General features: G+C 41.2%; 1 protein-coding gene across 1 annotated transcript in view; it reads left to right on the top strand.

The window, feature by feature from the left end:
• ush2a (Usher syndrome 2A (autosomal recessive, mild)) overlaps window positions 1–17,665 on the top strand; it is a 187,758-nt gene that overhangs the window by 29,849 nt on the left and 140,244 nt on the right. The window contains exons 10-17 of the mRNA XM_062387555.1: window positions 2,534–2,627; window positions 9,524–9,719; window positions 10,199–10,329; window positions 10,494–10,701; window positions 13,131–13,414; window positions 14,269–14,494; window positions 14,673–14,810; window positions 16,102–16,282. Coding sequence (XP_062243539.1) covers window positions 2,534–2,627; window positions 9,524–9,719; window positions 10,199–10,329; window positions 10,494–10,701; window positions 13,131–13,414; window positions 14,269–14,494; window positions 14,673–14,810; window positions 16,102–16,282 — 1,458 coding nt within the window. The remainder of the gene's footprint in view (window positions 1–2,533; window positions 2,628–9,523; window positions 9,720–10,198; window positions 10,330–10,493; window positions 10,702–13,130; window positions 13,415–14,268; window positions 14,495–14,672; window positions 14,811–16,101; window positions 16,283–17,665) is intronic.

The raw sequence follows: 17,665 nt of genomic DNA, 5'->3' as shown, positions 1-17,665 counted from the left end.
TACATTATTAGTGTGGCATATCCAGTTTAAAAGGCTGTTAACATTGTTACCGTTGCAGACTCTACAATTATTATTTATTAGGCATCATAAGAGGAACATGAAGATGGTTGAACCGAATAAAGAAAGTATTTAATGGGATATGACATGGGATGTCACTAAAGGATAAAAGGTCAAAACTGCTTCTGGTACCCAATAATAGTTACATATTCCTGCTGCAATCTCAGCTGAACCTAAAGCATGATTTCTTTTTAATTATTTCAGTCTTGTCTTTGCATGTTTCATCCGTAACATTATAGTGTGTTATAATTAGAGCAGAGATGCACCTTTTCATTCATAGCAGTTTTTAACTGTGTCTTTTTCATTTTCTATACATTTGAAGTTAACTATGTTTTTGACAGGACCCCTGTGATCACGTTGTACACTGTGTCAACTTATTGCCTTTTAGATGCGTAACAAATAGAATGTCACTCAGTCCCTAAATATGTCAGATTTTTTATAATTAAGATCTGTGAATTATTTTTTGAGGCATTTACAAATAATTCCTGGATCCCCCCCATTTATTCGAATCTGCTCCAAAAGATATGGGTTCTTCCTTTGCACATATCACACCCTTCCACCAAGTTTAGATAAAATAGATTGAGTCGTTTTTGAGTAATCCTTCTAACAGTCAAACAAACAGCAATGAAAATGTCACCTCCTAGGTGGACGATATTGAAAAATTACATTATTGTTTTGCGAAACTAAATTCTAAAAAACGTTCAATGCTTAACCACATCAGTTATCTTCTAAACCGATAATGTACGACCAAATTAAGTTGCAATTTTACAATTTTCTTATCCATTCTTTTCTGTTTTACATCAGTGAATCAAATCGTTGTTTCACCTCAAAGTCGACCACAAACCACCACAGAAAAACCTCAGTGTTTCTGTTGGCTACATTTCAGCCAAACTTTCATCGCCACGCAAAGGATTTTCTGTGTGAGACTAAAACTGTTCCTTGGCTGCACTGGTGTGTTGTTTTCGCCTCACTTATTCCCCCCCCCCCCCCCCCCCCCCCCCCCCTTTCAGTCTGAGAGCGGAGTATACACTTACACTCGGAGGCCCCTGCTGGCCCTGCCCCCACTCACTCACATTCAGACAGACAGTGAAGCAGAAATAAGGAGGGAATTTTAATGTTAGTTTAAGAAGAGTGGCAACAAAAATTGGGGAATACAGGGTTTCCACTATACGGAACAACGCTGTAAAATCATTAGCTCTGCTGCTTCAGGATCAGATCAGAAGCAGCAGTTGGTTTGTTCCATGTCCGAGTCTCTGTCTGAGCTTCCTCCCTCCTCAATCCTGCTGACCGGCACTAACTTTAAACTTTAACAATAAACACAAACACTAAGTTGACTTTGTGTTTGTTGGATTCGCTCAAGAGATTATGAGCAACGTATTTAAACAGATTGAAAAATAGTCCAATATTTTGTGTTCTCTTATTTTATTTGTTACATGACTTGAACGATTCGTGATCCAACATTATCGATTAATAATTATATATTTACATATAGATCATCTGTTTGAAGAGCAACAGAGACACACACACACACACACACAATCCTAGAGGAAACACTGGAATACTAACTTAATACAATAGAAAGCTAATAGCTCATCTGAATCATAATCACATGAAGTTTACCGAGCTGGTAACATATATCATGTGCAAAAGGTTTAACATTTATTCAAGAGCAATTTTTGTCAACAGAGCCAGAGAAAATGCTATGTATTATTGTGAGTGGCCTGTCTTAATATTTGTAATAATGCACTGTTTACAGATCTAGTTCTCAGAGAATTTCTTTCATAGAAGATTTGGTATTGTTCAAAACACAATTGCCTCTGCGTTAAACTTCTTGATCCACAGGAAAGACTGTACTGCACTTAACACATTGTTGATTTGATTAGAAAAAGAGAAATTCTTCAGTTTATTATCTGGTTCAGAATCAGATTTGATTAATTTAGCCATCGTGCAATAGAAAGTGACACAAAGGGAACAAGAGGTGAAAGGATACAGAGAAGGAAACCGAAAGAGAGAAAGCCACTGAATATCTGAATGAATAATTAAATGACAAAGTGTGTGTGTGTGTGTGTGTGTATGTGTATGTGTATGTGTATGTGTATGTGTATGTGTATGTATGTATGTATGTATGTATGTATGTATGTATGTATGTATGTATGTATGTATGTATGTATGTATGTATGTATGTATGTATGTATGTGTGTGTGTGTGTGTGTGTGTGTGTGTGTGTGTGTGTGTGCGTGTGTGTGTGTGTGTGTGTGTGTGTGTGTGTGTGTGTGTGTACAGTCTGCTACGTGCTACGTCACGCTGATATTCTCAGGATGGCATTTATAAATGTTGAATGGCACCACTGCTGTTCAATGGATGACAGACTGCTACTTCGTTTGTGTTTGGTTTTCATCATAATACACAATTTGAGATTTTGATGAGCAAATCTGTCTAATGGTTATTTCTCTCTCCTTCTGTGTCATCCGGCCAGATGTGAGTGTCACGGCCACGCAGAGCACTGTGATACCAGTGTCACCCCTTACCGCTGCCTGTGCCTGCCTGACAGCCACACAGAGGGACACAATGTGAGTAACACACACAGGATCACAAAACAGTGAATCCAATTTTAACCTTTTTTTATAGTTGAAGTCTTACATCATACACCCTGTGTTTGAAACACATGTTCCACCTTGGTTTATTTTCTCGAGGAATTTCTCTTCACAACTATCTATATCAGTATTGGATCCTGATGGTCATCATGTGATGCTCATTACAAGTTCAAACATATAATCTCCCCCAAAGAAGACAGTACACTGCATGTTGTTGAAGTTGTTAATGAAAGTTGCACATTATTTTAAATAATTGTAAGGAGATCAGCCCAGTTGGTGCAGGACTTTTAAAAGGGTTGAGTAATTTGTAATAAGTGAATTTGTGATTTCTTTAATGTGTAATACACTTGCATATTTTCACATTTCCTTGGCTTTTATGTCAGTCCTTATATGCGTTTTGTAGAGAAAAAGAAGCCTTGAACTGAGTTTGATGTCAGGTATGAATCCTTCATGAACCGAACATAACACGATTAGGCACATCATTTTGAAGTCTGGTCACAGTTAATATCGCAGCAACTATTCACACACTGGTATGTTAGCGTACACTTTGATTCTCAGACTGGTTTGATCTAACCCAACATCCCAGGAACAGTACTTGTAACCAAGCTAATACAACTTGCCAGGTAATAGTCAGCACCATCCCAACAAAAGCCTCCAGTCAATCAGCAGTGAAAAGTTCAGTATGACTGCTTCACCTCACTGTAGCCTGCATTATTCACTACTTATATATCATTCATACAGCACCGTGTATGTGCATGAGTGTGGGTGTTTAAACACTTTCATACTCTCATGACAAACTTTCCTGAACATAAGCATGTATTTGGTAGTGTTTGTCTTTCATGGACCCATCGATACAGAAGTAGAAACACTCAAACACACACACACACACACACACACACACACACACACACACACACACATGCACACGCACACGCACACACACACACACAAATAGGCTGCCTCCAGACAAGAGTTGGGCTGATGGACGTTACCATCGTCAATGGGGGCATCACAATGTTGGCTCAGATGTGGAAAGCAAAGATCATGTTATTCGCTTACAGTTTAAACATGTGTCCGACGACAGCTAAGTCTGTGTGTGTCTCATAGTGTGTCTCAGTGTTTTCCCTCGTCCTGTACCCTTACCTAAACCATCAGTACGTAATCCCTGACTTCGTAACCCTCACTGAAACCCTAACTTGATTCAGACCTGAGCCATAAAATAGAGTCTCAACCCTCAAACAGCCCTTTGAAGGGGTCAGGGCGGGCTTGAGGGTGGCTGAACAAAATATTGTGAAGCAATTGCCGTCAACCAGACTAATCTTAAAAAAAAATCCATCTGCCTCTCTTCTTTCTTTTTTTTTAAATCTCATTTAAACCATTTACATTTCTCTTTTTACGCACCATGTTTCCACTTTCGTGTCTCGAGGTCCCTGTCCCACTTCGATCCTTTTCTCTTTGTCGATCTCTCTCTCTCTCTCTCACTCTTCCTCTCCTGGGTCTCAGTTTAAATAATGTCTCAAATCGACTAGAACAATGACATTCCCTTAGCATGCATCTCTAATCAGCTCTTTTTCTCTCTCTGTTTGTCTTTCGCTCCATTTCACTCAGCCGATTGCTCTAACCCCCTCCCCTCACTCTTTATGGCCTCACCATACTTCTAACTATTTAATTCCTTCCTGTTCCTCATGTTTCATCCTCGTATTCCTTCCATTTTCCTTCCCGTCTTTCTATCCTTGTGATCTGTTTCTGTCTGTCTTTCCTTCTACATGCAGTGAGTCTTTTGTTTCAGAGAGACGTGTCCAATATGGATATTTGTGCTCACGTGTGTGTGTGCATGGATGTGTGTATGTTTTATGTAAATGATTCCCTACAGAAGCTCAGACCTCAGTGTTTAAAGGAGTGTGGGGAAAATGTGTATGTGTCTATAGAATTTTTTTGGTGTGTGTCCTGTGTGTGCGTGCATGTGTGCACTTTTCTTCCCAACCTGTCCATGTCGTCTCCCTGAGTGAATATTCAGGACCTTTCTTCTGTCTCCATAATATTGGAGCATAAAAGGCTGTGAGGAATATTAGCGTTTAATATTGCATGCGTTCTGTTGACTTGGATCGGCCGAGCACCATGACGGATGTTGTACTAATCTGCAGAATTTCCACAGTGACATTAAAGTGACAGAAATGCTCAGACATGTGTCAAGATGATCAACGGGGGCCTTGGAAGACGCACACTTAAATTCTCCCTCTCTCCCTCGCTCACACTCACACACGCACACAAAAGTGCAGACACTCACCCACTTTCTCACTCTGTCTTTTGATTCTTTCTTATGTGCACTCTGTGTCAGACTTGATCTCTTATTCTGTCACTCTGTCTCCATACGTCTCTCCACATCTGATGGATTCAGTCGTGTCTGAAAGCTATATCATATATCTTATTGTACATGGAATCCTGCATTTTATTTTCTGTTGATTAATGTCTTTGTCATGCGGTGCTTCAGGTTAGTAGTTGTGAGGATTCAACGTTGTCCAGTATTTGTGATACAGAAGCAAAAACATGTCTTCTTTGTAAAAAAAAAAGAAAAGAAAACACTACACTATCTTTAAAGTCCTGTTTCCCTTACTGCATCGTAACATGAGATACTTCTAGCTATTTATAGGTTCCGGCTGATTTTACTGTGGACAAATTGTGCAATCTTACATTTGAAATTTAGCGGTAGAATTGATTTAGCTCCAGTGCATGTATGGTTCGCTCATCTTGGAGCTGCTGTTAGGATTAATGATCAGGTGGATAGATTTAGTTTGAAGTGAAACAAGTACCTTAGTCACATATAAAGTGCAATCAGGCAACAGCCCTTTTTATGCGGGTTCCTTGTATGCATAATACATCAAATATATACTCCCTGAATCCCTCTGCCGACATTGTAATTTTATTTTCTTATAATTCTATAGATTTTTAGATCTCTACTATTCCTCTATCCTAATGTATTTTTGTTTTCTGAGTATACTTGTGTGAATGTCTTTATGTTATATTTTATCTTATTGATAGATTACTTTATTCATCCCCGAAGGGAAATTAAGTTATTGTATAGCTCATGTTGGTCTCTGTGTTTCTACAGTTGCCCAATGTGAATGTTATTCTTAAAAAAAAAAGAAAAAAAAAGGGTTATAATGACAAGATTTCGTAGAATTTAAATAAGCTGGGTAAGTGTTTGGATTATTCACAGGTATTTAAGGTATGTTTTGTATATCAATTCTGAAAAGTACACTGTGTGTCTCTGTGTGTATCTGTGTGGGTTTGTGTGTGTGTGTGTGTGTGTGTGTGTATGTTTTTGTGTGTGATAGATATTGATGGCTAGTGACGCTAAGTAGCACTGCCCAGGATCCCTTCTGCTAAAGTCTGCCTCAGCAGCAGATTTTCACCTACGCTGGGGTTAACCGGGTTAACTTCAGATACACATAACACAGGCCTCTACACACAAACACGCTCGTGCACACACACCAGTGGCACAACCTTTCCAGTGAGAGCGTGAAATTGGTCGTGGCATTTAGGATAAGATGCGTTTCCCCAGCAGATTAACAGAGGCACACACGCATACACACACAGACAAATACACATACATACACACACACACACACAAAGATGCTTGTGACATACCATCTGAATGTCCACATATCCATTAGATTTGTCCTCACTCAGCAGGTTTTGTCGAAATATTCCAAGTGGAAAAAAATATGTTATTCTTTCCTCTGACTCACAGTCCACAACACACACGCAGCTTACATTACACTCTGAAAGACAAAAAAAACACATAACCACATTACTAACAGTATTAATAGTGCTAAATTTATATGTTTTCATAAAAATGTCCTGAATCAGTTAAGTTTATTTGAATGTCCAAAAGCCTTTGTATTGTTACAGTGGCAACTCTTCTTGGAGTCAACCAGATTCGTATCCTGCCACAATTTTTTTTCCCTCCACAAAGGAGGTTACGTTTTCACCCCAGTGTCTTTGGTCGTTTGTTGGTTGGTTGTTTGGTTTGTAAGTGAAATCTTGCAAAATGTAACAGACAGATTATCATGAAACTTGGAGAAAGGATGTGGTGTGTCTAAGGGAGGGAATTTTAATTTTTTTGTGAAGATCTGATCAGGGAGTGGATCCAAGAATTTGGTTTCACATTCTTTGACACTGTCCGATTTTTCAGGGAATAATTCATGGTTCTTGATGAATACAATTCAGATTTCTATAAGTGTGCAATTTGGTCCAGCAAAATTGAATTGATGTGGAGTGTTGGGCCTTTGTGGAGGTATGTGCTCCACTGGCATTCTACCACTAAACTTTATGTTTTGTCAGTGTTGAAAAAAACAAAATAAATGTTGAAGTCCCATTGTTGATAAAGTGCCTCCCCATCTGCAGAGCACACTTCACCAATGTTCTAAACGAGGTTTACTGTTACAGTTAAGTGAGGAAGATAAACGCAGTAGAATTGAAACCATGTAAACTCAATCTTCAGTATCTGCTGTCCCTTTTCGCTGCTGGCACTGTGTGCAGATGATGGAGTGCCATCAAAACCTTTTGTATAAAGAAGAGAATGAACGTGTGCACTCTTCTTTTAACTCCCGAACACCAGTCCCTCGACTAATTAGCAGGCTGGGAGAGAGGGAAGGTAATGCAGTGTTGAATGAAAAGAAAGGAGTAGAAAGAAAAAAAAACATTCCCTCTCTTTCATTTGTTATGGTAATATTTCCTGCTCACATACTCATCGCGGCTATGGGAACGAGCGGTCGGGGGATAGTAGAGACAGGGGGAACCAAGTGAGGAAGGGGAGAGGTGGGAAACCGGGAGAGATGTACGGAGTGATTTGTTGGAGAAAGACGGAAGATGGAAGAGAAGGGAAGGGTGGGAAAATGGAGGAGGCACCGGGATAGAGGAAACGAAAGAGGAATGAAAAGAGAGCATGAGAGATGTGGGAGCAGAGAACTCGCTGCATCTCGCTCTTCAACTCCTCCCCGGGCAGATGAGACGCAGGCTGAGATGTAGAGCAAGCTTTTTGTTGCTGAAGGAAAAGTACCTTTGATAAGTGAAACATTTTGAGGCACAGGGCTGCAGATAGACAGGCAGGCGAACAGAAAGACAGATGGGCAGAGGGGTAACAGAAGCATGTACAAACAGAAAGTCAGGTAGTTACTGTAGGATACGACAACAGCCAGAGTGGAGGCCAAACAGCTTGACAGACAGATGAGCAGGCAACAGACACAACAAACAGGAACATGCAAACAGCCCTGCACTCCTGTGGAATTGTGTGGAATTGTGTGTGTGTGTGTGTGTGTGTGTGTGTGTGTGTGTGTGTGTGTGTGTGTGTGTGTGTGTGTGTGTGTGTGTGTGTGTGTGTGTGTGTGTGTGTGTGTGTGTGTGTGTGTGTGTGTGTGTGTGTGTGTGTGTGTGTGTGTGTGTGAGAGTGAGAAAGGTCTTTACAGTCTTGTTTCTTTTTGTCTGGTGTCTCCAGAGAATTGAAAGCTGCTTCGTTAGTCCAGAGCATTGTTATTAACAAGATCTTTGTTTAGACACACACGCACAGAAACGCAAACCCTATTGCTCCTTAAATCTGCTTTGGAAATGAGCGTCCACTGTCTCTTCTTTATATAATATTTTTTTTTTACCACCAGTAATGTTTATGTTTTGCCAATGTTTGAAAGTTTAAAAGCTACACATGTGGTATTTTGTCCTCTTCACATTTCAACAATGATTTTGTTGAGGATCTTATTGTCCTCTCTTTCTTTTTTTTTTTCCTGTTAATGTCTCCCCCACATTGTTGTTGTTTTTTTTCTTTATCCCTGTCTCCTCTATCTCTATCCCTGTTATTTAAGTTTTAAAATATGAATGCATTTTTATCAGTCTTCTGCATTTTTCTCATCCTCCGCTTCTCTCTCGTACACATATATGAGCATCTTCTCCCATTCCAATCTATGCTCTCTCTCCCCCTCCCCTTATCACCCCCCCTGCCCCCCTCCTCCCTCTGTGTCACACATAATAGGCCCGGTGCAGGTCTCCATGTGTCACACATGGGAGGAACTCCTGTGTTTTTTAATACATTTTTAATCCCACCATTTGATGCCCCCCTTGTCTGCCATAATTTGTACTGACTGCTGAACAAAATCAAAGGCCTTGTTCTCGCTGGTTCTTGCCTCTGCAGCTCTGTGCTACAGAAAAATGCATTTTTTATAATGCCCCTCCCCCAACACACACACACACACACATGCACATCTTTGTATGTTTATTTTGACATGAAAGTGTGCCTGTGTGAGAGCTTTGGCTGTAGCAAGTCACTCCTCATTAGTGGTCTGATGAATGTATTGGTTGGGGGGTTACTGACTCTTTATCATATACTACAGAATACCTCTGTGTTTTCTATTCAGTTTTATGTATTATTCTCCTCTCTCTTTAGATTTAGATTAACATGGACCACTGATTTTTCCTCTTTTCATATCCCTCATCACTCATTCTGTTTCTTTGCTTCTCTCTGTTTCTGTGTCAGTCTTTGTTCCATCAGAAACAAGTGTTTCACTTGTCATGGGGCCATTTTTCTATGCCCACATGTGTATACAGTAGTTTTTAGTGAATGCACAGTTTATGACATTTATTTCAGTGCTGAACACACGTGGTTGTTTTTCTGATCGCTTGTCATGGAATTGTTTTTTATCTCACAGAGGGAAAAGTGCTTTGATTGTATTCTCAAATTCACTTAGTGTCTTAGAATCCTTGTATGCGAATCCAGTTCTTCATCATTCTAAAAAAATACAACTGTTAGCATATTCAAACTCTACAGTATATCTTTATTAAAAATGTATTTCTGTATTTTAATATGTTGATGTTTTATACAGTGTCAGCGTTGTGCGGCCCTCTACAATGACAAGCCATTCAGGTCAGGTGACCAGCTCCAGCCTATGAACTGCCGGCCCTGCCCCTGCCACAGTCACGCCCTCTCTTGTCATTATGATGTCAGCGCTGATGACCAACCAGATGAGCATTATAGAGGAGGAGGGGGCGTCTGTGACAACTGCATGCACAACACCACAGGTACAGAGTTCGTTACAATATTTACCATTTCACATGTTCAACCACGTAAATATAAATGGAAAAAAAACAGGTTCCTGTCAGGTTTTTACATTTTTTTACATTATGGTTTGGCTACCAAATCCCCAAAAATCGAAATATCACAAGCAGTTTGTTTAGCGGCTGCCTATGTCTGAATCCGTGAAGGGTTCAGATTTCGAACCCCCTCAGCTGCAGAAGAGCTTCGTTGTCATGCTGCAGATTGGACAAAGACAGACTGACCATTGGCAGCCCCGGTAGAAATCCAGCCCGTGTCTGTGGCTAAACATGTAGTTAAAACATTCGCAAATTGTTTACTGTCTTCAGCAGGCAGGGCTCAGCATAAATTAGGCAGATGTCAACCTGGACATGAACGTCTGTTTTGATCTCTTTGTGTTTTCTGTCTTTCACCTTGTCTTCCATGCTCTCTGTGTCATCCTGTGTGTTTCTCTTTTCACCATCAGGTAAGAACTGTGAGCTGTGTATAAGTGGGTTTTTCCGGGTTGAGGAATCTGATCCCACTTCAGTTGATGTTTGTCGGCCTTGTAACTGTGACACTGCTGGAACAGTCAACGACAGCATGGAGTGCAACCAGGTATGCAGTAAACACACAAACCGCAATTTGTGTACCTTATATAACTCTAAATTTGATGATTGAGCGTTTTTAGAGCTGTTGAAGGAACTCAAGATCCGTTTCTTTTCTATTGCTGTTTTTTCTTCTCTTTCTCACACCTCTCCCTCTGGGTTTCTTGTCTCCAGGTAGGGGGTCAGTGTCGATGTAAGGTTGCAGTAACAGGCCGCCGTTGCACTGACTGTTTGCCTGGCTGGTTTGGTCTTCAAGCCTCAAATCCAAGTGGCTGCGTCCACTGTAACTGTAGTGACACTGGTGTCATCAGCACCTCGACAGCAGCGATTCCCAGCTGCAACCAGGACACGGGACAGTGCCAGTGTAAAGCCCATGTCACAGGTAAGCAAACTGCTGAAGCCCGCCGTCCACCACTTAGCTATTCAAAATGATTGGGGCCCAAAATAGTTTCTTACAACATGTCCCAAAGTATTTTGATAACTTTCCTTTTCATGACAACAGCCAGTTTCTAAATGTCTGTTAATGGCATCTTAATTAATACGTAGGCTCAGTGGCTCACGGGGTGCACACACACAACAAGCAGGAGTGGATACACCAAAACACTTGTGTATACACACAGGCATTAACACATCACCCAAAGTGTTTTGCCAGCCAAAATAAACAGGCTTTTCTGCTGGCGGTGCTTCCAGCCGTTGTGCTTTCTTTGTGATAAATGGTTTCACTCTCTCCCCTGTGTGTCTTTGAAGAGCGCTTGTATGAAATGCAAAACCGGCCAACGCTCCTCAACTCAACGCATCATGGTTATTGCTAAGCCTCGCTATCAAGGGCCCACGGTTGTGGTTGTGAATGTGTGTGTGTACGTGAGTGAGTGAGTGAAAACTTGGAAATGTGTACAGTATATGTATGAGGAATCATGTCTGGATGTGGCCATATGTAGATATTTGTCTCTGCCCAACTTTATGTATTGCATGTTAGATTCCTTGTGTATGTGTTACATAAATGTTGAACATATGTGGTTGTGTGTATGTGTGTGTGTGTGTAAGCTTCTGCATGCATCCCATCAAGACCTAAGCTGATATTTAATTCTCTAATTCAATGCCAAGTTGATCAAAACAAACTGCTGCAGCCCCTTGTATTTTTCACTCCGTCTTACAAGACCCACTTTCATTTTTCCCCCCCGTCCCTGTTTGTTTGGTTTTTCCCACAGGTATTTTTCAGAAATTAGATTTGATTATGGCAATTTATTACTGCCAAGCTGATACTTTGAGTGGAGCAATGGCAGGCACACTTCAGAAGGACGGAATTGAAATGCGCGCACAGAGACACAGATACGCACATGCAGACACACACACACGCACCCTCATAACAAGGTGAAGAGTGCATTGTGTACATAATAGTGTTTGAAATGGTGATGCATGAGCCTGTTAACCAGCTGGCTACTGATAAAAGGGCTGGGCCATGTCTGGAAAACACACACTCACATGCACACGTGCACAACCCAGTACAAAATTCATCCTTTCTGTTCTGATCTTCGAACAAAATGTTGGTTTTCTTCTTACCGTACTTTTCCCTTTTACTTCTCTGATCTCCTCATTTGTTTCTGGTCCAACTTGAATGTCTCAAAAGTAGCTGCACAAACAGGATTCACGCTTATTCAGCTCAATATCGTTAATGTAAATGAAAATGCTATATTTTTGTAATGGCTGTGGGGTACTTTATGATATGTATAACTTGATTTGGAGTAAAATCGTACAATATATCACATCATTGTTAGCTTTGTAAGCAACAGAGTGCCACCTTGCATATTTACCACACTCAAATGTGCACATACACACACACACAGAAATTCCGTCACTGCACTATAATGAAATATGATCTATGGAGAGAAATACATTCATATCTATAAAATCATTAAAGTGGGCAGACCAGGGGGAAATGCCAAGTGTCTGCCACACACCCAGTAAGACGCACATTATTAGACACACACACACACATGCACATGGTCATGTTGCCTTACACAGTTGTACAGGTATACTCTCATGGAAGCATGTCCACATACACACACATTCACACCCACCCACGTACGAACACTCGCTTGCTCATAAACGGCAGCGGCGACTGCGTAGCCCCCAGGCATCCATTTAGGGACAGATTGCCTGTCATGGAATACGTATGGCATATTCAAATAAGCCCAGCGCACACACGCTGCATATCATACTTTAACTAGCCATATAGCCTAGTGCTGCCGGTGTAAAACCTACATCGTGGTGTTGCTAAATGTTACAATCCAACAATTATCAACAGCACACAAATTATTGAGCAAATGATTTGGCAAAGTCACAATAAACTGCTGAGGTGACAGATATGGACTCAAACTCAGGAGCTCAGCCTTTCGTTGTTTTAACACTTAATTTAGTATTATTTTCATGTTATTCCATTCATCTCTCCATCCCTTCATCCCCTCTTTTTATATCCCTCCATTCTTTTCTTGTAGTTGCTTAATTTATTTATTTTCTCGCTCAGTGAAATTAAGTGTTTGGCCTTAGGTGAGTGATCCATCATATGTAGAGGGCCTGGCCCTAATGATGGCAGTTTTATATACTCACCCACCATTTCTCTCGCTCGCTCACTCTCTCATGTTCAGGCACACACACCAAACAACACGCACACACACACACACTTCCAAATTGAGAGAGGCTTGATGCTTGGGTTTTTCTATTTCCCCCTCTGTTTCTCTCTGGTGGCCTCACTCTGCCCTTTTCTCAACATTTCTCTAACCCCCCCCCCCCTCTCTCTTGCTCTCTTGCCAGGTCTTTCTTGTGACCACTGTGAGTTTGGTTATTGGAACCTGTCCCGACCAGACGGCTGTGTCCCATGTGATTGCGACCCCATGGGGTCCGTCAGCCAGTTCTGTGAGCCTGAGCGGGGGCAGTGTGAGTGTAAGGCCGGGGTGGGAGGGCAGCGCTGCGACTCATGTGGCACTGGGTCGTATGGCTTGAGACTGGAGGGATCCTGTGCTCCCTGCAACTGCTCTGAAGAGGGGACAGTACCTGGGACAGACTGTGACCCTGACACAGGACAGTGTTTGTGCAAGGTATGACATCATGTCTGAATATTCCAAGTTTGACACTTTAATTGTTCTGGTTCAAAGTTTATTGATCTTGAAACAGTAGTTTACAAAAGACTGATCAAAATGTCCATTCTGTTATTGTTCTGGAGCTTTCAGTCTTATCACAGGATCTTTGTCAGAATAATAAAGTCATTATCATACAATGTCTTATTTGCTCTCTCTCATAGAACTCTTCATGTCTATTTTTATGAGCACTTTAAGTATTTATTATCCATACTTTTTTTTAAAAGTTAACACTCACTTGAACATGCACCAAATTGCACAGTTTAATATCTTTTATGTAATATTTAGTTTCCACCAAGGTCCATGAATTATTCCCTAATCAAGACAAATGTTGATGTTAAGGAAGAGCATGGCCTAGGGGATAGAGCGGGTGCTCTGCAACAAGAAGGTTGCCGGTTCGAATCCCACTCTATCCCATCTGCATGCCTAAGTGTCCTTGGCAAGATACTGAACCCCTAGATGGCCCCTCATAAAATGATGAGTGTTCTAAAAATGTAAGTCGCTTTGGATAAAAGCGTCAGCTAAATGACATGTAATGTAATGTAATAAGGAAAGTGGGGGGAAAAATCCAGGATGTTCCCCCTTTTGGGCTAGTCCATGAGTCATGCCCTAAAATGTCATGGAAATTGGTTGAGTAGTCTATGCATATTTCTGCATGCAAACATTATCTCCATGGTGGAGGTATCAATCAGAATGTTATCCGACACTGACAAAGCAATGACATCTTCTCCTTACCACCTTGCAATGCTACAATGTACTTATCTATTACACCTTCCATTGTGTGCCTCCTATAATAATCCTTAATTCTTTCATAGGAACATGTGAAAGGCCGTCGCTGTGACTCTTGTCATATCGGTTACCACACCCTGGAGCATCGGAACTCCCTGGGCTGTCTACCGTGTGCGTGTGACGTCAGTGGCACTGTGTCCGAGGGGGGATGTGATATGTGGACCGGACAATGCCCATGCAGAGAGGGGGTGCTGGGGGCACGGTGCACCAACTGTGCCCACAACTATTACAACAGGAGCTCAGACCTCCAGGGTGAGAGAACACAGAGCGGGAGTCAAACGTCATATCCGACATTAGCTATACATTTTGATTGAATCCAACGGCTTTACAAGTGTCATATTCTGTACAGCTTGAGAGTTTTATACAAGACAATCAGTCATATTTTTTGTAAATTTATACTGGTTTCTGATAAAGTTTTATGTCCTGTCAGAGGGTTTGTTCCAGGGCTGCGTTCCATGTGTCTGTGACCCCAGAGGAACTGTGGCAGGAACCGTCTGTGACAGCACCACAGGCCAATGTGTCTGTGTCCCTACGCGCTCCGGACAAGACTGCGGTAGCTGCCGACCTGGTGAGTGTGTATGGAGGGGCTGCCAAAAAAGGAAGAGATATTGGGGGAAATGGTCAAGAACAATGACTAGTGCTCCTGTGTGTGTGCGCGTGTGTGTGTTGGCACGTGCGCTCTGCCAGATCTCCAATCAGTGATTGTCCTGTTTGTGCCAGGTCTCAACAACAGCACAAAAGAGGGGAGAGATCGCTTTTTCTCACTCATCTGACTTTGGCTCTGTGTGTGTGTGTGTGTGTGTGTGTGCATTAGCTCATGAATTTGTTTTGAGTGTTTGGTTAATCTTGTGGGACAAAAGGTAACAGATGTTGTATTGTGTCAGTAATTGAGAAGGTCCAACAGCATAGTCAGGTTTACTGTCACACAGGCTGGGAACGGATGTTAAAGAGATTAAACAGAGGACACAAGATAATAGTTATTATCTCACATGTGCCCACCAAATCAAATTCTGCATTATGACCGACTGACATGGGTTAACATTCATGTACTGTCAGATATCATGTCTGGTAAGTATTTATTCATATACATTTGTCATACTCCATTCCTACAAATTCTCCTTCTCAATTTTCTTAACTGCTATTTTTTTGCCAATGTGAGTTCCCTTCTCCAAGTGGCTAAATAGAATATGTAATTTGCTTATTAGCTGCCAGGCCTGGGGAAAAATAAACCAAATTGATTTATACTTTAGAACCTGGAGTGCTTAATGTAACCCCAGGCACACTCATTGGCATTGTGCTAAATTTTATTTCAGATAAATTGTAATCAACACTGCATAATGCTTATTAGGAAGGACATAGATATATGCAAGCTGCAACCCAAAGTCAGTCATTCACTGTTGTATGGAATGTTATAAAGAATATAACATCAAATAACTATAAGAACATATAATCAATATATTGTCAGTGGAAAACACAGTACGAGAATATGTATCATATATATGATAATTTGTTAATAGTATTTATAACGTAAATGCACTATGTCTTCACTACACAGAATATAATATATTTCTTCTATAACCTGGTGTGCACAAAATCCTACAATGTACAAATAGTAAACCATATTGTGTTAAGTGAATTATTTTGGATTTTATATTTTATATGACATTTGTAACATTAAATCTAAGAATTTTGCAATCAACCAAATTGGACATAAAACTTTTGGAAGTCATAACTTTAAAGGGGTAGAAATCAAAGATAAAGAAAGGGAAAAGGAAAGAAGAAGCAAACAAGGAAAAAGCTAAGAAAGAAGATATCAACTTTAAAAATAATTATTGTTTTACATGTTTGTGTCTTTCCAGGCTTCTACCTCTCTCCAAATCAGACTTTGTGTGCTGACTGTGACTGCCATCCCATGGGAGCAGTGCAGCGTGGGTGTGAGAGCCACACTGGCCAGTGTGCGTGTGCCCATCCCACTGTGGGAGGGCGACGCTGTGACCAGTGTCGAGAGATGTTCTTCGGCTTCAACCCTGGCCTGGGCAGGTAACCATATAAAGTCACAGTCACACGCAGGAACACACACACAGATGGACACAATACCTGTAGGTTTTGGATCCATTAATCGTCCCAGCTGTACAAAAACATACACACACACGCACAAACACACACAGTGCACGAGCCAGCAGGGGCAGTCTCTGCAGAGATAAGTGACGGAAAGGGAGACATATGACTTACAAGTGTTAAGAGCTGCTTTGACCTTTACCACTCATGTCTCTACCTGCATGCCTTCTCTCACACACACACACACACACACACACACTTTTCACCCTATGAAATACTAGTACACACACATTTACTGTCCTCTAAGCAAGGTGTCATAGCAGATAGATACTCCACAAAGTGTTTGTCAAGTGGTCCTGTGTGTGTGTGTGTGTGTGTGTGTGTGTGTGTGTGTGTGTGTGTGTGTGTGTGTGTGTGTGTGTGTGTGTGTGTGTGTGTGTGTGTGTGTGTGTGTGTGTGTGTGTGTGTGTGTGTGTGTGTGTGTGTGTGTCATAACTAACCTTGCCTGATTGCTGTATTCTACACTACAAATTAAGCATGAGATCTGCTGTGGCTGAGATCTCCGCATGGGAGAGAGGGATAGAAGGATGGATAGAGAAAAAGCATCAGAGTGATGAAGGTTATTTTATAAAGTCAGTAAGGAGAGCAGTGGGAATGTAGGAGGGATATATGAGAGAAAGAACATTCAGGATAGGATCAAGGCAAAAGAGGAGTGTGGTAAAACATGGTCAGAGGCACAGATCATTCCAGACTTCTTGACATACCCTATCGTACCCTTCTCTCTCTTTCTGACTGTCGTCCTTTTCCCACTGTCTTTCATTGTGCTGGGAAAGGTCAAACGACGTCTTAAATTATTACTGCTCAATGCTGTTTCTTGTGGCTAGAGTCACTTGATAGTGAGACCATCATTATTTGTTACAATTTAAATTTGTGCACAATTTTAATTACATATCACTGCAAAACATATCTGGTTCTATATGTGATATAATCGGTATTGTTAATAAACATTTACGCAAATTCCCTCTTTCACACTATCACTTTATTTTGAGGCTTTAGAAATCAGAGAATGTTTGTGTTGTTGGTCTTTTATTCCTCCTCCTTGGGATTGAAGTGAAGGTCGAGTCAGTATGGCATGTGTGTTTTATTTGTGTGCGTGCGTGTGTGTGTGAGCACCAGTTGACAGGACACATTTGCAGCTCGTTATGAGGCTGTGGCTTTTCACACAGTAATAAAGAAGTCCTGGTGTTGTGTGAGGGAGAGAGACAGAACATGCGAGTACAGTGTGTGATAGAAATGAAAACTATGGCGTTTAATCAGTGTCAGAACGTGTGCACATAAAAAGCACGGACATGAGTGTGATAGGAG

This window comes from Platichthys flesus, chromosome 1, assembly GCF_949316205.1.
Source record: "Platichthys flesus chromosome 1, fPlaFle2.1, whole genome shotgun sequence".
NCBI classification, from domain to species: domain Eukaryota; kingdom Metazoa; phylum Chordata; class Actinopteri; order Pleuronectiformes; family Pleuronectidae; genus Platichthys; species Platichthys flesus.
The sequence above is the reverse complement of the archived record's forward strand: the minus strand, read 5'-3'. Positions and strand labels throughout refer to the sequence as shown.